The sequence below is a fragment of the Parus major genome, chromosome 17 (genome assembly GCF_001522545.3).
Source record: "Parus major isolate Abel chromosome 17, Parus_major1.1, whole genome shotgun sequence".
In the NCBI taxonomy this organism is placed as follows: domain Eukaryota; kingdom Metazoa; phylum Chordata; class Aves; order Passeriformes; family Paridae; genus Parus; species Parus major.
The window spans coordinates 9,218,002-9,236,802 of record NC_031785.1 but is presented as its reverse complement, the minus strand read 5'-3'; the positions used below and the strand labels follow the sequence as shown (position 1 = coordinate 9,236,802).

The window sequence follows — 18,801 nt, the reverse complement described above, 5'->3', positions numbered from 1 at the left end:
CCAGGCCCTGGTGGGATTGCTTTGTCCTGGCACAGGTACCTGTGTGTGTCCCAGCACCACGGGGCTGCCCTTGGGGATGTTGTCCTGGGGAGCTCCAGGGCTGTTGGCACCACAGGAGGAAATTGGGTGGGATAATCCCAGAGCTCCTGGTTAAACATTGTCCCCCAGCCAGCTCTGGAGCAGTTTCAGGATTCTATCACATCCCTGCTCCATGGTGTCCAGTTCTGCTTTCCACATGGGTTTTGCTCATCAGGAGGAATATGCTGGGAAAATCTGGCTTTTACTAAACATATGTTTTCTGTGAAGCAACCAATGGGTTTCCACAGCCCAAGGAGTTGTTCTCCTCCTCTGCTGAGTCTTCAGTCCCAGCCTGTGAGTGCTGTGGCAGCTGGAATTGAGACTAAACAGAGCCACAGGTGAGCCATGGGAGCAGCTGTGAGTGTGGCCTTCCACCCAGGTGTGTGAGACACCTGTGGAACATGGAAATCACCCTCTATTTAACACTGAACCTTGCTTTTCAGTGCCTAAAGCCCACAGATCCCTGTGGCATCCCTCCAGCAGCTGCAGGGTGCAGCAGTTCTTTCCCCTTTGGGTACTTTGGTGCTTTCCTGTGTGATAAAGCACGATTTCTTGATCCCCTGGGGCACTTTGCTCCAGGATGGCACTGGGAACCTGGTGCATCCTGTTACAAAGGTTCCCTGTACTGAAGAGAGTCTGGTGATAACTGGATGAACCCCAGCCTGTGATTACTTCAGGTAAAGCCAAAAAACCCTCAAAGGGCAGCAAATCCAGGATGGCAACAGCAGGGAAAGGATGGACATCCATGCCTGAGTGCCCAAGAAACCTTTCCCTTTCTTCCTTTCCTCTCCACTTTTTCCTTTGTTATATTTCCTTTTTTTCATGAAAGAACATTGAGCACATGGAATGATGTGGAAGGGCTGGGGGTCAGTGGGGTCAATGCCTGCCAGCCCAGGGTGTGCCAGCCCCATCCCTGAGTGTCCCAAGGAGTGTCCCAAGGAGTGTCTGGTTGTGCTGTGGCTGTGACAGGGCAGCAAAAAGGCTCCTTTTGATGTGGGGAGATGAAAGCAGCTGCCAGTTTGGAGCAGAGCTGGCAGCAGGGCTGTCCCCACTCACCACAGAGCCACTGCTGGGACAGCCCAGGGTGACTCAGGGCCGTGGCTGCCTCTGCTTTGCTTATGGATGGAAGAATATCGATTTATTTAGGTGTTGTGCAGGTGGATTCATTGCTCTGTGGTGTTTCCTCACCCCAGTGCAGGGGCTGTGGGGCAGTGAGTGTGTCCTGTCCCCCATCCCAGCAGCATTCCCACACTCTGGGCACTCCCAGCCCTCCCCAAAGCCGTGGCTGTGCCTTGGAAGGGCAGGGGATGAGCATCATTCCCATCCTGACTCTTCCCACCTCCCTCACACTCCCCAAGGGCTGGACCTGGGGGCTGTGAGGAGTTTGTCCTTCCTGAGCTGGAGGATGAGCAATGCCACCACTGAGGGGACCTGGAGTCACCTCTCTGCCCGTGGGAGGTCCTGGTGTGGCAGAGCCAGAGCCACCAGCTGAGCTGTGGTGTGGCTGTTTCAAAGTGTTACAACAGGAAAAATTCTGGTTTAATGACTGCTTCAGCCTTCATGGAATATAGAAGTCTTAAAGTTAATTGAAACAAGCTGGAAATGGGATTTTTTTTGGTGAACAGAGGAAGCTGGGGAAAAAAAAAGGCTTTGTGCTGTTCCCTCTGCCACTTGCTGTGCTGTGCTTCAGGCTGGAGCTGTGTCTGCTGGCCAGGGCAGTCCCTGTCCCAGGGCTTTGCAAATCACTCCAACTCCAGAGGAAAAGAAGAAAAACGTGTTTATAGCTCAGAAATGCACATAAAATTGTAGAACCATAGATTCACAGGATGGCCTGGGTTGGAAAGGACCCTAAAGCTCATCTCTTTCCACCCTTCATGGGTCAGGACACCTTCCTCGAGCCCAGGCTGCTCCAAGCCCTGTCCAGCCTGGCCTTGGACAACTTTTTTTTACTCCTTGGATGCTTGGGAATGGCTCCAGTTCTTTGGGGGTGTTTTGCAGAGCCCTTGGTGATGATACAGACCTTGGGAAGGTGTTACAGTGATTTTCTCCAACACAAGGTGATATCCATGGCCCTGGGGGATGCTGCTGGTGGGACAGGAGAGTGCTGTCTGATACTTCCCATATTATTTCCCAAATTTCCCATTTTTTTTCCTAGATGTGCTCCTTCTGTATTCCAAAGCAGCGTGAGCTGGTCCCTGCCCTCTCCCCCTGCCTGGTGCTGGGCCTGGATGGTGCCTCACAGCACAGCCAAGACCTTCCCTTTGGCAGATGAGGGGCTGAACCTGCCCAACCCATTTTTCTTAGCTTTTACCTCTTTTTCACCGTTTTAGTGAGGTACAGATGGAGCTCAGCTGGAGGAGAAAGAAACAGCAGATTCAACTTGGGTTTTAGGAGTGGTCATCTGACCCAGCACCCCTTGAAAACAAGGAATGAGATATAAAAATCCTGTGACACAGAGCACTCCCCTCATTTACCTTGATCTATTTATAAACTGTTTGGAAGGGTCACGATAACCCAGGCAGGATGCGGGGGACATTCCCCAGCCCAGGGATAAATTGTTTGGGTTATTTAGGATGTGTTAAAGCTGCTCACAGAGCCTGGAAATTCTTGCTAAGAATGGGATTGGGAAGAGTGAGGGGTCTGGCTTGATGGCCCCAAGAATGCATCCAGGGAATTTCCACTGGGTTTAGGATTCAGAAGGGCTGATGGTTCAGGGGGAGCCCAGCAGCAATTCAGGGCACATCAACACAAGGTGGGTGATGTAAAAGGAAAGAAATCCACCCCCAGCCCAATCCAGAGCTGATGTGGCTGTGGAGCTGGGGAATCACACTGCAAAAAGGATAAATTCATGCTTGGAAAAAAGGCCTTTGGGTCTGGGAATGACCCTCCAAAACTTGAAGGAAAACCCTAAAGCTGTAACATAAATTGGTGTCTCCTGGTGGGTACCAAACCCAAAGTGCCCAAAGCAGTGGGTACCCCTCAGAGGCTTGTACCAAAATCTCTGCTCAGGGCACGGTCCCCCCCTCCCTGGCACATTCTCTCCCCTCTCTCCCCGTGTGGGAGAGGCTGTGTTTGTGCAGGATTTGCATCCGTGGCCGCAGGAAGAGCTGTGGCACCTCCCATCCCCATCCCGGCCCCGCACCCGTTTCCTCCCCGTGGGGCCCAGCCGGGGGAACACGGGGGGGACAGGGCTGGTGGCCCAAATTTGCTCCCACATGGCCCCCATGCACTGCCCTGAAGCCCCCATGTGCCCCCCATATCCACCTCCCTCACCTGCAGGCATCCTCACCCCAAAAATCCCATTAAAACATTACCTCTCTGCAGGTCCCCCCAGTGTGTCCCCTCCCCACAGCTTGTCCCCAACAATTTGGGGTGCTGGAGGTCCCCAAAGCAGGAGTGGGGGTGGCACCTTCTTGCTTCTCTAAAGTTGAATTTTTCAGAGCTTTGGGGTGGGCTCTGTGTTTTGGGGGGTTTTGGATGGTTACCATCACTCTGCTTGGGGGATGCTCCTCCTCCAAACACCTGAATTAGCCAGAAGAGCATCTCTCTTGGTGGCTGCCCCCAAAACACCTGCCAAGCTCCTGACAATGGGATTTGTGCTTCGGGTCAGCCCTGCCCGGCTTCCCGAGCCCGAGGGCAGCTCCAGCTGTGCCTTCCTGACCCAGAAATCCCCACATTTGCAAGGATTTGGTAGGCAAATCCCGCTGGCCACAGCAGAGGCACCTTCCTGGGGAGATTGCTCAGAGAATCCCCTCCCCTGAAGCTGGGGGGAATTGTGTTCATCACATCCAGGGTGGGATCTGCACAGTGATGCACCAAAACCCCTCAAATTCGGGGGGTTCCTCCTTATTTCAGGTCCTGTGCAGGTTCCAGCTGAGGGCTATCAAAACCAGGAGCTTGAAATACCAGCAAGAGCTCACTTTGTGCTTCTCTGGAGTTACCAAACGGGTTTGTTTTGGAGGAAAAAGCCTCGGCCAGGTTGTGTGAGCGCAGGTGAGAGGTGGGACCGAAGGAAAGAGGAGCTCAGGTGAGGAGGAGCCGCCTGAACTTTTGTGCTGCTGGGCCAGGAAAACCCCGGCAGTTCCTGCTCAGAAAGGATGGAGCCGCTTTCCCCGGGGAGTTTTTGTGCCCACAGCACAACTTGGTCCCAGAAGTGGCCCTGGCTGTCCCCATGTCCCCAAGGGGCTTTGGGAGGGCAGCAGAGCAGGAGCAGCCAGGACCTGCCCAGGGTCCAAACAACCACTCCGGACTTGCAGGGTTTTTTTCCAGGCTCTTTATTTTTTATGGACTCACTCCTTCCCCCTCAGACTGACTCGGTTTTCTCCCTGCTCCTCCTGTTGGCCAGGGGAAGCTCCCAAACACCTCCTCAGCCCAAATGAGCCCCTCCTGGCAGCTCTGACCTTTAGGGTGCCGGGTTCCCAGTGACTGAGGACTGCCAGCCCCAGGGTGGGGATGTTTTTGTCGGGGGATGAGCTCACCCTGTGTTTGTGCAGGATTTGCAAACACACACGACAGGAAGGAACTGCTGGAGAACAGCAGGAGCTGAGAGCAGTGGCAGGGTTAAATTTTTTTGGTGTCTCTTGGCTTTTTTACACGGTGAAGAGAGACCACTGAAGGTGTTTAAATGTAATTCTGAAGCGTAATTTCCTTGTCATGTATCTTAAGTATTGAATAGACAGGCCCCATTTTAAATGCCTCTATATTCTAACTGAACTGAGTGAAATACAATAATTATTACTCTTGGTTCACAAGCCTACCACTTTTGCAAGGTGATGAACTTCTCTGTTTACTGAAGTTTGTGATTCTGGTTAAAGCCGAGCTTTTCTTTTGCAGTACTGAAGTAACATTAGAGCAATTTTCACACATAAAACTAAACCACCCTTAGGTTTTCTTGAAGGGAGGGAAGGGTCTGCAGAATTTTAGAAACAGAATATAGTTAATAAAAAAACCAGAAGGTACGTGAAAAGTTTTAATGCTGCGGTTGGTTTCTGGAGATGCTCCCTGGGTACGGGGAGTGTCCGCACGGTGCCGGGGAGGGCTCCGGCCGGGAGGGGGACACGGACCGGCCCCAGCGGCCATCCCAAGGCACGGGGAGAAGGAAGTGCCGCCCAGGGCCACTCCTCCTCACCATTTCCTCTCTCCGGGGCTGCTTTCTGTGCGGATGAGAGCGGCGACACCGGAGCTGCCGGCCCGTCCGAGCCCGGAGGGCGAGGGGACACCGCGGGTAACTGCGCCGGCATCGGCTCCCCCGTCCTGTCCCCATCCCTCGGGGGTCCCCAGGGCACCCCCGGCTCCATCCCCTCCATCCCCTCATCCCCTCCATCCCCTCCATTCCCGGTCGCTCCTTTCCGCCGCTTTTCCAAGGATGCTCCCGCTGGTTTGGGATGCTTCGGGCTCGTCCCCTTCTCTTTCTGTCCTTCTCCTCTTGCCTTTGGGGCCTGGCAGAGCCTTGGTTGGGCTGGTGGGGTTTGGTGGTGAGCAGGCTGTCGGGGAGGGCTGCTGGCTGTCCCCGCTGTCACCCTGGGGATCAAAGCTCAGTTTCTTCCCGAGCGGAGCCGTGCCCGCATCCCGGGCTTCTCCTCCCAGCCCCTGACCCCTTTATCCGCACCTCCCACAGCTTCGTGCCCCTTCCCCGTGGAAATGCTCCCTTTTGGGTGGAGGGTTTGGCTCCAGCCGGGGCTGAGGGGATCAATATTTAGAATTTCCCAGCTGTTCCCTTTTCTCGGCAGTTTAGCCCATCCCGGGAGGTGCAGCCTCCCCAGCCGAGGGTGCTTTTGACCAACCCCACGGTTCTCTGCTGTCCTCTCCTGCCACCAGGGCCTTTTGCTGCCTGCCTGGGGCTGTCCCCATCCTGCTGCCCTCTCCCAGGCCGCCTCCAGCTGCCCACACAGGCTCCTCTGTTGTGGAAACGCTGTTTTGGAGCAGCAGGGTGCACGAATGCAAACACTGCAAGAGCTACAGCAGGAAAGCTGGAGGATTCCCAGGAGTGTTTCCAAGTGTGAGTTTTCCTGTGGTGTCCAGGCTCAGCACAGAACAGCAATCAGCAGTGTTTACATGAGCACTGGGATGCTGAAACCCAAATTCCTGGGTTCTTTTTTCTGTTGTTTTCACCAAATATTAAATTAAGCTGCCAAAATTGCATCATGGCAGGCTGGCACAGCCTCCTGCCCTGCCCTGACCTGACACTGAGTGCGCAGGGGCTGCTCTTAGAAACTTCCAGTCCTCTGTAAATACCAGCAGGTATTAGGGACTGAGTCATGGCATTAATAGGCTTATTATATTCATGACTGGACAGATTCATTGCTCAGGATGGGGTTTTGTCCTTCCACCCTGCCTTGCTCGGCTCATCTGGAGGGTTGGGCATCCCACACTGGTGGGATGGATGTGCTGGTGGGCTTTTGGGAAGGAGGATTTTGAACATCTCCCAGCTGGTGAGTGCTCAGTCCTCACCGTTCCCCACGGGTCTTGTGGGAGCTTTGGGCTCTCTGCATGGACAGGGAGCAGGAGAGCAGGCTCTGGGCTGTGAGCAGCCAAATCACTTCGTGTTTCAGCTGCAGCAGCACCTGGCTGTGGCCTGGAAATGTCCATGGGGAGTGCTTGGGGTGTCCTGTGTTTCCCTGCCAGGAGCAGCCTCCCAGGCCTTGAGGGGAGCCTGTGACAAAGACAGAGAGGGAATTTTTAGCAGGTCCTGTTATGACAGGGGTGATGGTTTTAAACTGGAAGAGAGTGGCTTTAGAGTAGATATAAGGAAGTTTCTTAGAATGAGGGTGGTGAGGCCCTGGCAGGGGTTGCCAGAGTGGCTGCCCCATCCCTGGAAACATCCCAGGCCAGGTTGGTTGGGGCTTGGAGCAATCTGGGCTAGTGGAGGGTGTCCCTGTCAGTGGCAGGGGTTTGGAACAAGATGCTCTTGAAGGTTCCATCCAGCCATAATTATTCCACAATTCTGTGATCCTTCTGTTCTCCAAAACTTTTCCTGTAAATTTCCATAACCTCTCCCCTGGCATTTAGCCAACCCCCTCTTCACCTGCAAGGGCTTGGGGCTGAGAAAGCTTCACCCTGTGTTTGTGGGGTTGTGCCCAGAGGTTTTTCTCATCCCTGGCTGAGCTCTGTGGTGTGTGTGAGCTGCAGGGGCTGTTCCCCAGTGGCTCTGGGGACAGCTTTGTCCCTTTGGGGAGCTGCAGGCAGTGAGTGAGGGATGCAGGGTGGAGAAGGGGCACAGCTGTGACTGCAGTGGGGACAGCCCAGGGCTCCCAGTGCCATCCTTTGGGTGCCATCCAGCCCTCCCTCCTGCTGCCACCTCAGCCCTTCCTTGTCAGATCCCGCCTGGCTGGTTTTGCCTCTGCACACCAAACCCTGCACGGGGTCAGGAATCAGGTCAGCAATTAGCACTCGGGGTTAATTGCAGCACAGCAGTGGCAGGACAGGCTCACGGTCCCGAAACCAACCTGTGCAGGGAGTGGGAGCGAAGGTTTGAGTTTGAGAGCAGCCAGGAGGGCTGTGGGGTGAAGCAGGGATGCAGAGGGAGCATTTCCCAGTGCCTGTGGCTCCCACCCAGCTCCTGGGCTGCCCTGGGGCTCGCTGGCTGACGGAGGCCGCTTTGCACAGGGGAAGTAAAAGCTTGTCCAGAGCGTGACTTTGTGCAGGTTGGTGGCTTCCTGCTGAGCTGGAGCGAGTTAATAACAAACTCCCAGTGCTCCCTGTCCTCTGCAGACTCCTGGTGCTTTTGGCAAGACCCAGTGTGGATTTTTTTAAGGATGGATGATGAAAGTGCCTCCCCATCCAGGGGCAGCTCTGGTCTCCCCTCCGTGCCAGGCACATCCATCAGCACAGCCAGGAAAATCCTGCCCGGAGGTGCCACCACAGCAGGGATGGCAGCAATGTCACTCCCACAGCCCCAGAGGTGTCCGTGGGTGAGCCAGTGACTTCCCACAGGGTGTGTACGTGCCTGGGTGCATGTGCTGGCACAGAGGTGGGGCTCCCTGCCTTCCTTAAATTTAGCAGGTGTAGGGAAAGAGGAGCGGGCAGCCGTGGTTCACAACATGGCTCAGTCTGTCCTGCTGTCCTGCTGTCCTCCTTCTCACAGCAGAGCCTCTGCCCTTGGCCCCAGCCAGCTCTGACCTTCCCTTCTGCATCTGAAGGCAGTGTTGGGTTTGTGTTACAACATCAACTTGCATGAATTGACACCGAATTTCATCTGTAGTTTTGCATATCTGTCCCATCTTCCAGAAAGTCAGCTTAGGTCTGGAAGTCTCAGCCACCTTGGCATTGCTGATTGCTGCAGGTTTCTGCCCATTAGAAAGGGGAATATCTGTCTAATTCCACTGTTATTTGTCACTTCCTGATGTTAGCAAGGTTGATTTTGCATCATTCCTTTTATTTTTAGAAAGAAGATGATGTGAACAGGCTGTAAGAACCGGATGAGATGGAGGAAGAGCTGCCCTGCTCTGAGGTGGATGGAAAAAGTGTCCTCAGGGATCTGGGGGTGGAGAGCAATCCCACAGGAGACACGTCTGGAGCACGAGAGGTGCCCTGGGCTGAGAGCAGCACAAAAGAAGAGGCTTCTTGTGACCCAGGAATTGTCACCAGCGAGGGAAGTGTGGAGGGAGAGATGCTGGGCAGCGACAGAGACGGGGAAGGGGAAGTTCCCAGCACTGGCAGCGATGGGGAAGAGGAAATTCCTGATGCTGGGAGTGACAGGGAAGGGGAAATTCCCATCACCAACAGCGACGAGGAAGGGAAGATTCCCATCACCGACAGCGATGGGGAAGGGGAAATGCCCTGTGACACAAAAGAAGAGGCGTCCTGCTCTGAGAGTGACACAGAGGAAGTACCAGATGCTGTAATCCCCTCTGCTTCCAAGAAAATAACTTCTATTTCCTCCCCCTTACGGGCCATCGTCCGCCTGCGCCGCTGCTACCGGGGGCTGAAGAAAAGCCGTCTGCACCTGGAGCTCCCTCGGGAAAAGTCTGCCGAGTTTGTCCACACCAGGCTGCTTCAAAGGCAGCTGTCCCTGGGCAGAACTTCCCTCTACAGCCCTTCCATGTCCTTCTTTAACCAGTCTGGCTTTGAGAGCTCCCAGTACTTCACCTTTGACACGTCTGTGGAACATTATTCCGTGAAAAAGTGCAGGCGGAAAAAGAGCCGGAGGAAATCCAGGATGGTCCTGTACCCCGATAAAACAAAGAAATACCTCCCAGCAGAGGAGAAGAGCAAGGCAAAGCGCTGCCTCCTCTTGCTCATTGCCATTATCTTCTTCCAGATTCTCAATGCAATAGAGAACCTGGATGATAACCTCCAAAAATACGACCTGGATGGTTTGGAGAAAACCATGCACCGGGAAGTATTTGGGCAGAAAGCTGCTGTGGAAGGTATTGTGGAATTACTGAAGGACTACCTGGCTACCCACATCCACAACAAGCCCCTGGTGATCTCTCTGAATGGCCCAGCAGGGGTTGGGAAGAGCCACGTGGGCTGGGTGCTGGCCAAACATTTTCGCTCTGTCATGGCCAATGACTTTGTGCTCCAGTATTTTGTGATGCATCACTGCCCCAGCGGGGTGGCTCCCCTCACCTGTGAAATAGATCTGTCTAAGAAGATTTCTGACATGGTTACCAGAGCTGAAATAGAGGAAAAGACCCCGCTGTTTATTCTGGATGAGGTTGAGCTCATGTCCCCTGTCCTGCTGGACACTCTCGGCCGATTCTTTGAACCCAACCAAACCAACGAGTTCCTCAATGCCATCTACATTTTAATAAGCAACCTGGGAGGTGCTGAAATCACCAAGTTCGTTCTCCAGAATGCATCCACTGAGCTCCTGCATCAGCAAAGGGGAGCTGAGGAGCTGCTGAGCATCATCCAGCCGGTCCTGGTCGGTGTCCACCCTCTGTGGAAGGCTGCAGACATCATCCCCTTTGTGCTTCTGGAGAAGTCTCACGTCATAAACTGCTTCCTGGAGCAGATGAGGAGAGAGGGGCTCTATCCTGACCAGAAGCACATTGAAAATTTGGCAAATCAGCTCAGTTACTACACTACAGGGGACAAGCAGTACTCCAGCATGGGCTGCAAGCAGGTTGTGGCCAAAGTCAACCTCCTGTAGGGATTTACCGCAGACACCAAGCCCTGCTCTCGGGATTTGTGAAGTTCTGTGCTCATGAGGAGCGTGTTACGTGCTCAAGGTGTCCTTTCTGAGCCTGCAATGGCTCTGCCCTGCTCCAGGCAGAGGGGTGGCAGCCTGGACAACCTGGCCCCTCTTCTCCAGATCACTTTTTCCTGATGTTCTGTGAAAAAGGAGGGGCAAGGAAGCCAGAGCCACCTCCCAGTAACTGCAAGATGCTTTGTTCCTGACATTCTCATCTGGGATTCTTGTCATTAAGGAGTTTTGAGGTGACATCAAAAGCTGCAGGGTATAAATAGGATGGAACAATCCCTGGGTCACTGCCCCTGCAGAATTTGTCACCTTGTGTGTCTCACTGTCCCCTGGCTCACAGCTCTTGGTCCTGGCAGGGCTGGACCCCTGGCACTGGGACAGTTTGTGGCTTCTGTCCCCCCAAAATGTGCAGGCACCCAGAGCCCTGCCTTCCTCAGCTCCTACATGACCACATCCTCTGGAGATGTTTTTGGACCTGTTCCTGAGCTGTTGCTCCTCTGAGCTCATCCCTGAGCTCACCTTTGGCACCTGCAGTGAGATTTCTGCCCTGCAGGTGTGTTTGGGCTCGCCTCAAAGACTGCTGAGCTGTGCCAGATGGTGCAGAAATAACCTCTGGATTGTTCCTCATCCTCAGAGCTCCTCTGCTTTTTCCCCCTGGGGACACATCACCGTGGTCAGTCTTTATCCAGAAAGCCCAAAGCAGCAATTGGTGGACATTGAGCAACACACACTGGAAAAGAGTTTGGGTGATGGGGTGGGAATCCTGGGCTTGTTCCCAGAGCTGAGAGGCCAAGAAGAAGCTGTTTGCTGTTGAGCCCCAGGTGAGATGTGGCCTGGGGGCAGCTCGGGAGGAGCACACAGCCATTTGAGCAAAACTGAGCAGGTATTTATGACATTGTTTTCTCAGGTTGTGGTTTTGTACAAGATTTCTGCAGCTTGCTGTGAATTCCCAGACAAGAAACCCCGTGGATATTTGCACTGGGGGTTTGATTCACCTCTTTCTAATTGTTGGTCTCCAAAGACTCTGTCACATACTCCAGCTTCCAGAGCTATTGTCAGGAATAAACCCAAACTATCCTGAATAAAATAATTGAAAGTACCTTTCTTTCATTTGACTGAAATGTGGATTTCCTCTCAGATTTCCCATGTGGCTGCACTGCCATGCCTGTACTTCCCAGTGACTCGGGTTGGGAGCAAGGCCAGAGTTTTGTGGTGCATTTTTTGCAGTGTGGGTGCAGCAGCTCCAGGTGTGCTCCAGGTAAGCCCAATCCCAAACCCACACAGTGCAGCAGTGCCAAAAGCTGGGTGCTGCACAGCTCCTCAATCCAAGCCACCTCTGAAATTCAAGTGTCCCCAAAAACCGACGTGTGGGACCTGAGTTAAGAGAGCTTGACTTAAGCAGTGAGCTTAGCTTACTGCAAAGACATTTGGGATGCTTTTATCCTGGACAAGAAAAGACTCAGGGACCAGGATTCCCTTCCTTTCCATCTGGGAGAGGGGCAGATGTCAGTGCTGATTGTTTCAACAATCTCTTTTGTTTATAAATCCCCACCCTCGGGGTGTTTGGTTGGTCCCTGGGTGCCTCCACACCAACCATCGGGAAAGGGAAGGGGAGCTGAGAGACACCCAAGCCCTGCAGGAGAGAGGCTTGGGATGGAAACCATGAATTGGAGGAAAGGTCTGAGGGAAGGTGCTGCAGAGGAGGGTGGGAGTGAGCAAACCTTCCAGGTGAAGGGCTGAGAGGAAAACAAGCCCGAGGGCATCACAGCACTCACACTCCACAGGAGGGATAACACCAGGGGCCCAGAACTCCAGACATCCATTAAAATGTATAAATAGGTGTGTTGCATATGCAGGGCATGAAGTAATGCTGGAGCAGTGTGGAACCATATTTGGGCAGGGAGGGAGACCTCGGGGCTGTGTTCCATCCTGGGGAGCGCAGGGTGGGAGCGATGGGGCCCGGACAGGTTCCAGGTGAAGCACCAGGAGAGGTTCCAGATATGCAAAGCACAGGCAGAAAGGAGAGAGCAGTGCTGGGTTGTGCCAGCCCTCCCTGGGCAGGGTGTGGAGCTGACTGGGAGAGTCAGGTTCATGGAAAGGTTTGGGGAAGATGCTGGAGGTGCAGCAGGGGGTTGAGAGAGGAGAGAGGCTGCAGAGCTGCTGAGCCCTGGACACAGAGGGTGATTTAGGAGAGCCACAGGGCTCAGGTTGGAGTCTGAGACACAAAGTGTGTGTGCTCTTGTCTCTGATGGCTCTGAGATCCAGGAGAACACTGCATTTCATAGAACATGAAATTTATGGGCATGTTTGCATGGTGATACATGAGAACAACTGCTAAAGTTAGATAGAAAAGCCAAAAGTGTGAATGTGTAGATTAGAGACTTCTCTTAAGTCACTGGGTGAAAAAGTTAGAGCTTAAACTACTTTAAAAAATAGAAATCAAGATGGAGGATTTAGGGTGTTGCCTACTCCTTCTTCTTTCTTCTTCATTTTCTTCTTCTAGAGGTTTTTGGTGATTGGATAGAAAATGCCACAATGCACACAGGTCATTAAGAAAAGCAATTTATGTGTCTATTGTTAATTAAATAAAAATAAGTATAAAAATAAAAGAACTGCATAGTTCAGGGCCATTTTGTGCCATCAAAGCCAAAGTGTGCAGATTAATGATGTAATAAACCAATCTGGAAACTCCTTCACTTCCCCTTGACACTTTCCTCTCATTAATCCAGTTTATCTCCCTCTCTCAATATATAATATATAATATATAATATATAATATATAATATATAATATACAATATACGATATACGATATACGATATACGATATATAATATATAATATATAATATATAATATATAATATATAATATATTCTAAAATATATTATCTATTATAATATTTTATAATATATAGCATAATATATAATAATCTATACATTATATATGTTGTGTGTTATATATAATATATAATATATAATATATAATATGCAATATATTTTATATTATATATTTACATTTTATATATTATATTTTAATTATATATTATATATTATATATTTACATTTCATATCTATATAAAATGGGAAAAGACCACCTGGAAAACCTCCCCTGAGGTGAGTGGACATTTTTGTGGCCAGCAGGTGTGGTTATGGTTTCCATTTAAACTTTCTGAGCCACCCAGCACAATTTTTGTGCAGCAGTTGCAGGTGTGACTGTCTGAAATCAGGGAATCCTGTGCTGCATTCCCACCCAGCCATCCCAAAAAGCTGCCAGGTTTTCCAAAACTGGGGCTGAAGGAGTTTGTGCCCTCTCAGCTGGCAGCACCTGCTGATTTTATCCTGTGCCTTTCCTGACACACCAAACAAACTGCCCAGCTCTCGCTGAGGTGGCTCCATACCCCCCTGTGGGATGAAGGTTCCTGAATCACAGCCTTGCTCTGCCTCCTCTGAGGGTCTGCACATCCCTGGCTGCTGTGGGGACCTTGGGAAATCAGTTCTGAGCTTTTCCTTCAAGGATAAACCGGTCCTTGGATTGAAGGTTGTTGCTTCTGTTGGGTTTGCTCCAGCCTCTGCGATGGAATGAGCATTTCTGCCCCTCCCTGCAGATCCCTGCAGCACACACAGCACAAACAGCTCTGGATTCCTGGATTCCTGGCTGGCTCCAGCTCAGGACACGATGCTGAGCATTGCAGAACTCTTTGGCCTGACGTGACCTGGTGTCCTCAGCTCTGTCTGTGCCGTGGCCTCCATCACTTCCAGCTGCAAAAGCCACTCCTTGGTGCTTCCTTCTGCCAAACATCCAGCACTTCCAGCTCTGGCTGCTGCTCCCGATGCAGCCACAGCTCAGTTTTTGTCTTTGGTGGTCAGTGAAATTGCACTGAAGTCTCTGGTGAGGAAGAGTGAATGAAATTCAATTCTTTGGATCCAGCTCAACAGGTATTTTTATTTCTCCTTGCACCTGGTGGGCAGGAGATCTGCTGCTTGCAGGGCTGATTCATCTCCTCACCTGAGGAGGATCCAGTGACCTGCTTGGACAAGCTCCCCTGGGAGTTATAAATGCACCCCTGTGTTCCACTGGCGTGGCAATAATGGGTAACGGGGATTGGAAATAGGAGCAGGATTTGTCCCTGCAGGTCCCCTCCCATTCCTGGGGCTCCTTCTGAGGCTGGGCCTCCCTCCAGCAGGGAGTTGGGCAATGCTGGGGAGATGGATTAGGGGGGTGAGAGGTGGAACTTCACTGGAAACCTCGAGGTGATGAAGAGCAGGTGATGCCACTGGTGCCAGAGCTGCAGAAAACCCCTGGGTGCCTGTGAACCACAGCAGGGTGACACAGCTCAGGGGATGGGAAAAGCTGATCTGATCTGGTTCCTCCTTGGACAGGATCCTGATTGAAACAAAGGGAGATGGATGTAATACCAAATCTTTGGGTTTTTACATCCAGCCAGCAGCCAGGTGTGTACCTGGGGCAGTGCCTGTGGCACCTTCTCCTGGCCTGGAACCCCATGGTCTGGGAGGATGTTACTAATCCCCAGCCTGACTCACTCAGCTGTTGGGGCCAGGGTGGGTCTGAGACACCACAGGGCAAAGCAGCAGCAATCCACATGAGCTGGTTCTTAATTGTGTGCTTCTTTTAAACCTCTGAAAGCCATTGTGTGCCTTGGGTGCTGCCTGACAGCATTTCACCAGTGCAGACAGGGCTGTGGTCACTGAGAACAACCTTTGCCACCAGAATGAAGCGATGAGCCATCCCACCCCACTCCAGATGATCTTTAAGGCCCCTTCCAACCCAAACCATTCTTGGATTTTCTGATTCTTTTGTCTGATTGTGCAGTAGCCATCCAGAGATGACTGCCCAAGGTCTTTTTACAGAAATCCACCTTTCATTCCCTGTTTGAGGAGGCCCACGATGACCAAAGACACACAAAGTTTGCAGCTGAATCTCCCAAGTTCATGCCAAAGACCTGAGAGAGCTGGAGCTCTTTCCAGCAGGTTTGTGGGCACTCAGCCCTTTCAGGCTCTGTTTAGTCATTATCAGGCACAAAGAATTCAAACACGAGAGTTGTTTTTTTCCTTTTCTGGGCATATCTGGGATGGAGCTTGCCAGAGCAAGTGCTGAGGTTGCTCATTTTTCTGGGGCTGAGTGCTGAGATTGCACAGGGTCAGAACAGAAACTGCAGCCTCCCATCCCCACGCCTCCAGCTCAAGGCCAGGGTTCCTGCTGGATGGGATGGGATGAGAAGGGACAGCATGGCCATCCCCAGATTGTGTTCTTTACAGCAAATATGTGAATTCCAATGAAGGACACGCTCTCAAAAGCACCAAAATGTCTCTAGGCAAAGCCTTGTGGTAGGAAGTGGTAATAAAGGAGAGCAGAACTGGGGAGGAGAAAACTTGGAATAGAAGTGGAGAAAACTTGGAGCTGTCCTTCCAGTGCTGTTAGCAGCGAGTGCCCCTGGGCAGATGGTGGGCAGATAGGGGCTGCTGGGGCACAGACATTCCAGAGTGATTTCTGAGCCAGCTGAGCTCCTCCCATCATCACTTCACTCATCAAAGTGAGTATTTATAGCACAGGTTGGAGCAACGGGAGAAATCAAAGAGGAGCTCCCTAGAAAGATGCATAAATCACTCCAAGAGTTCAGCTCTGGGGCTCTGCATTTTTTGCTTTAATGAGAGTGACCAAAAACTCTGGTGCTATTATTAATATTAATATTATTTCAGCAATCTGCTTTTTTGCATTAAAACAATCCTTGAGGTATTTCCATAGAGTTCTCCCAGCTTTTAGAGCTACGCCTGCAAACTGCTAAGGACATGCCATCTTACACCAGAGAAAACATTTTCTCCAGCACAGATCTGCTGAAAAACAATTCAGAAAATGTGTCCAGGCCGATGTTTGCTGCCCAGGCTGTCAGGAGACCTCCAACAAAGCGGAGCAGGAAAGCCAGGAAGGTGCTGTACCCAGCCCACGTGAGAAAATATTTGCCACGGCAAGAGAAAGATCCAGTCCAGCGGTGGCTGCTCCTCTGCGCTGGCATCATCCTCATCCAGGTGTTAAGTGAGGCTCCTGAGCAGGAGAGACTGGCTGGGGAGAAGCTGCTCTGTGCAGCAGCACCGCCAGGAGCTGATGGGCTGGCACAGAACCGCTCCAGACAACGCTCAGCTATTGCAGGAATCATCTCAGCAGCTCAGGGAGCTCTCGGGAACTGCTCTGATGTGCCACGAGCAGCCCAGAGCTTCCCTCTTCCTCTGCTTCACCCCGGGCACGGCTCTGAGCTGCCTGCCAGGAGCTGCCCTGAGCATCACCAGAGCAGCCCTGGGGCTCCTGTGCCCCTCCGAGGGGACACTGCCACCCTGGATGGTGACACGGGGCTGGCAGAGGACACGAGAGGCGTCAGTGAAAGCCCAGCAGCAAGAGCTGGGCAGTTTTTCCTGCTGATTTGTTTGTGACTGTGATTAGAGACTTGTTTCCGCTAGCTGCAACAAAAATCTGCAGGAATTAATTCCCCTCCTGGGCTGGGTTTGTGCTGTGCTGACCTACCTGGCACTTGTGCTGTAATTTAGTGTCAGTTCCCAGCAGCTAAAACAGCTCAGCTCTCAAAGTAACCTGAGAGAAAAGCTCCAGAGCGCCGGTCTCCTGCGGTAACACTGTAAGAATAAACTGCTGAGATCAGATTTTCACAGTGTGTTTTACAATTTAGATTTTAAAATGAAGGTTTTGTGGCCGTCCTGGGGAAATGAAACTGTCCAAGCAGCAAGGACAGTGGGGTGGGAGCCATGGCATGGCCTGGACATCAGCTGAGGCACTGGGAGAGGTCCATCAACCTGTGAGAGATGCTACGGCTCTGGTTGGGGAGATGGGGCAGCAGATGAGCACAGCACTGGGGTATCTTCTTGGGAGAACCCTGGGAGGTCCCTGAAACCATGGGACATGCTGAGGAAAAGGTTTGATGGAGGGGTGGGTGAACTAGAAATCACCAGTGACCCTTCTCACACGGTTCCACCATTTATTTCTGTGTGGAGCAGGGGTTACTGGGCATGAAAGGTGGGATTGCCCCAGCTCCAGGGCACTGCAGGTGCGGGATTTTGGGGAGAGTGATGGTGTGTGGGGGCTGCAAGGGCAGCTCAGGCTTGGGGCAGCTGATTGTGAAGTTCTATAAACTTCAGGAGTTACAAATATTGTTGGAAATAGAACTTTTAACAACGGTGTTGGTGTCTCTGAGAGGCGATGGGGGAGGCGAGGTGTTTCCCCAAGCACATTTAGAAGCATCACGAGAGGGCAGCAGAGACAGGAGCTGAGCAGGACACACAGCCAGGATGTACAGGGGGACCTGAATGAACCCTGATGCACAGGGGACATGGAAGGACACAGGGGACGAGAGTTCTCAGCCCTGGAACCCATGGGTGGCAGTCCTTGTTATAAACGAGTAGCAGCTTTGATTAATAAAACAAGAAATTTGTTCTATAATTAAAACACGATCATAAAAAGAAACCATCAGCAAAATCAGTTTGGTGCTGTGCTGGGTGAGCAGTGAGAAGGCTTTCCACAGCACTTCTCCATCATTCTTCACAAAATGCGACTGTCCCAGGGTGCTTTTTATATAATTTCAGGCTTTTTGGGGGTCATTTGGAATCCACTTCTTGCAGACAAATATTCATGCTGTTTTGGGTGTATATGTTGTAATTTTGTCGGGTTTCTTGGAAATCCACTTCTTGCAGACAGATATTTATGAGTGAATATTGTTATAATCTTATCAGACAAATATTTACGTTGGCCTTGCTGCATATCACTATAATCTCCTCAAGGAAGGTTTCCTGGATATATGCCAGGATTCTTGTCACACAAGATTATAACTTTAGTATGAGTTTATTCATGCTATGTATTGAAGCGTAAACTTCGAAGAATTTAAGATATTAGAAAAACTATAAGGCCTTAATTAAAAATAATTTTTGTTAAATCTAATAAAAAAACCTAATCCTTGTTAAATTTAATAGAGAAGCACTATTAGAATTAGGAGCTAATCATTAACCGATAACTAATTGTCTGTCAACCTTATGTTTGTTCAGCTGGGCTTGTAATGAGAAACGAGGAATCTTGTAAGGAACTTCAAGAACATAAGACAATTGCAAACCAGAAACCAACTGGAAACATGAAACTGGAACATGGCCAGGGCTTCATTTGTCACTTTGTATTGAAAAGGCAGAAAGGGCAGAATGAGGAAGAGATATATTCCTTCCTCCCTTAATGACCCCTCCTCATAAAGCGACCACCGACTCATTTCAAGGAACAAATTGCGCATGTTTAATTGCTTTTTCTTAATTAGCATAGGAAGCAGGGAGGGTTATGAATATGTATTTGTATTCAATATCTCGGTAAATACAAAGTCTGTAATCGCCTTTATTTGAGGTTTGTGAATTAGGGGTGACCCTGCACATCAGCCCAGCGCTGCCAGTAAACATACACTTATTAACCCTCATCGGTTAAACTCTTTGTCCGTTATGGTTGGATATGATGCTAGATCAAATCCGTATTTTGGTAAATCGGTATCACAGTCCTGGTGGTTCAGCGACACTCGGGGGACACG

The 18,801-nt window shown here is 51.2% G+C and overlaps 1 protein-coding gene across 3 annotated transcripts; it reads left to right on the top strand.

Moving 5' to 3' along the window:
• Window positions 1-637: 637 nt before the first annotated feature.
• Window positions 638-11,335, top strand: TOR4A (torsin family 4 member A). 3 transcript variants are annotated; one of them, XM_033518478.1, is made up of 3 exons: window positions 5,231-5,302; window positions 5,896-6,076; window positions 8,462-11,335. In XM_033518478.1, the coding sequence occupies exon 3, from the start codon at window positions 8,501-8,503 to the stop codon at window positions 10,172-10,174; it is 1,674 nt and encodes a 557-aa protein (XP_033374369.1). In that variant the 5' UTR covers window positions 5,231-5,302; window positions 5,896-6,076; window positions 8,462-8,500; the 3' UTR covers window positions 10,175-11,335. The 3 variants fall into 3 exon arrangements, with proteins under 3 accessions (XP_033374370.1, XP_015499968.1, XP_033374369.1); XM_033518479.1 differs by lacking the exons at window positions 5,231-5,302; window positions 5,896-6,076 and adding an exon at window positions 638-755; XM_015644482.3 differs by lacking the exon at window positions 5,896-6,076 and having other exon boundaries at window positions 5,214-5,302.
• The last annotated feature ends 7,466 nt before the right edge of the window (window positions 11,336-18,801 follow it).

What these genes read in the sequence shown, in the direction of transcription:
- TOR4A (XM_033518479.1), top strand. Translation starts at nt 8,501, where the DNA reads ATGGAGGAAGAGCTGCCCTGCTCTGAGGTGGATGGAAAAAGTGTCCTC.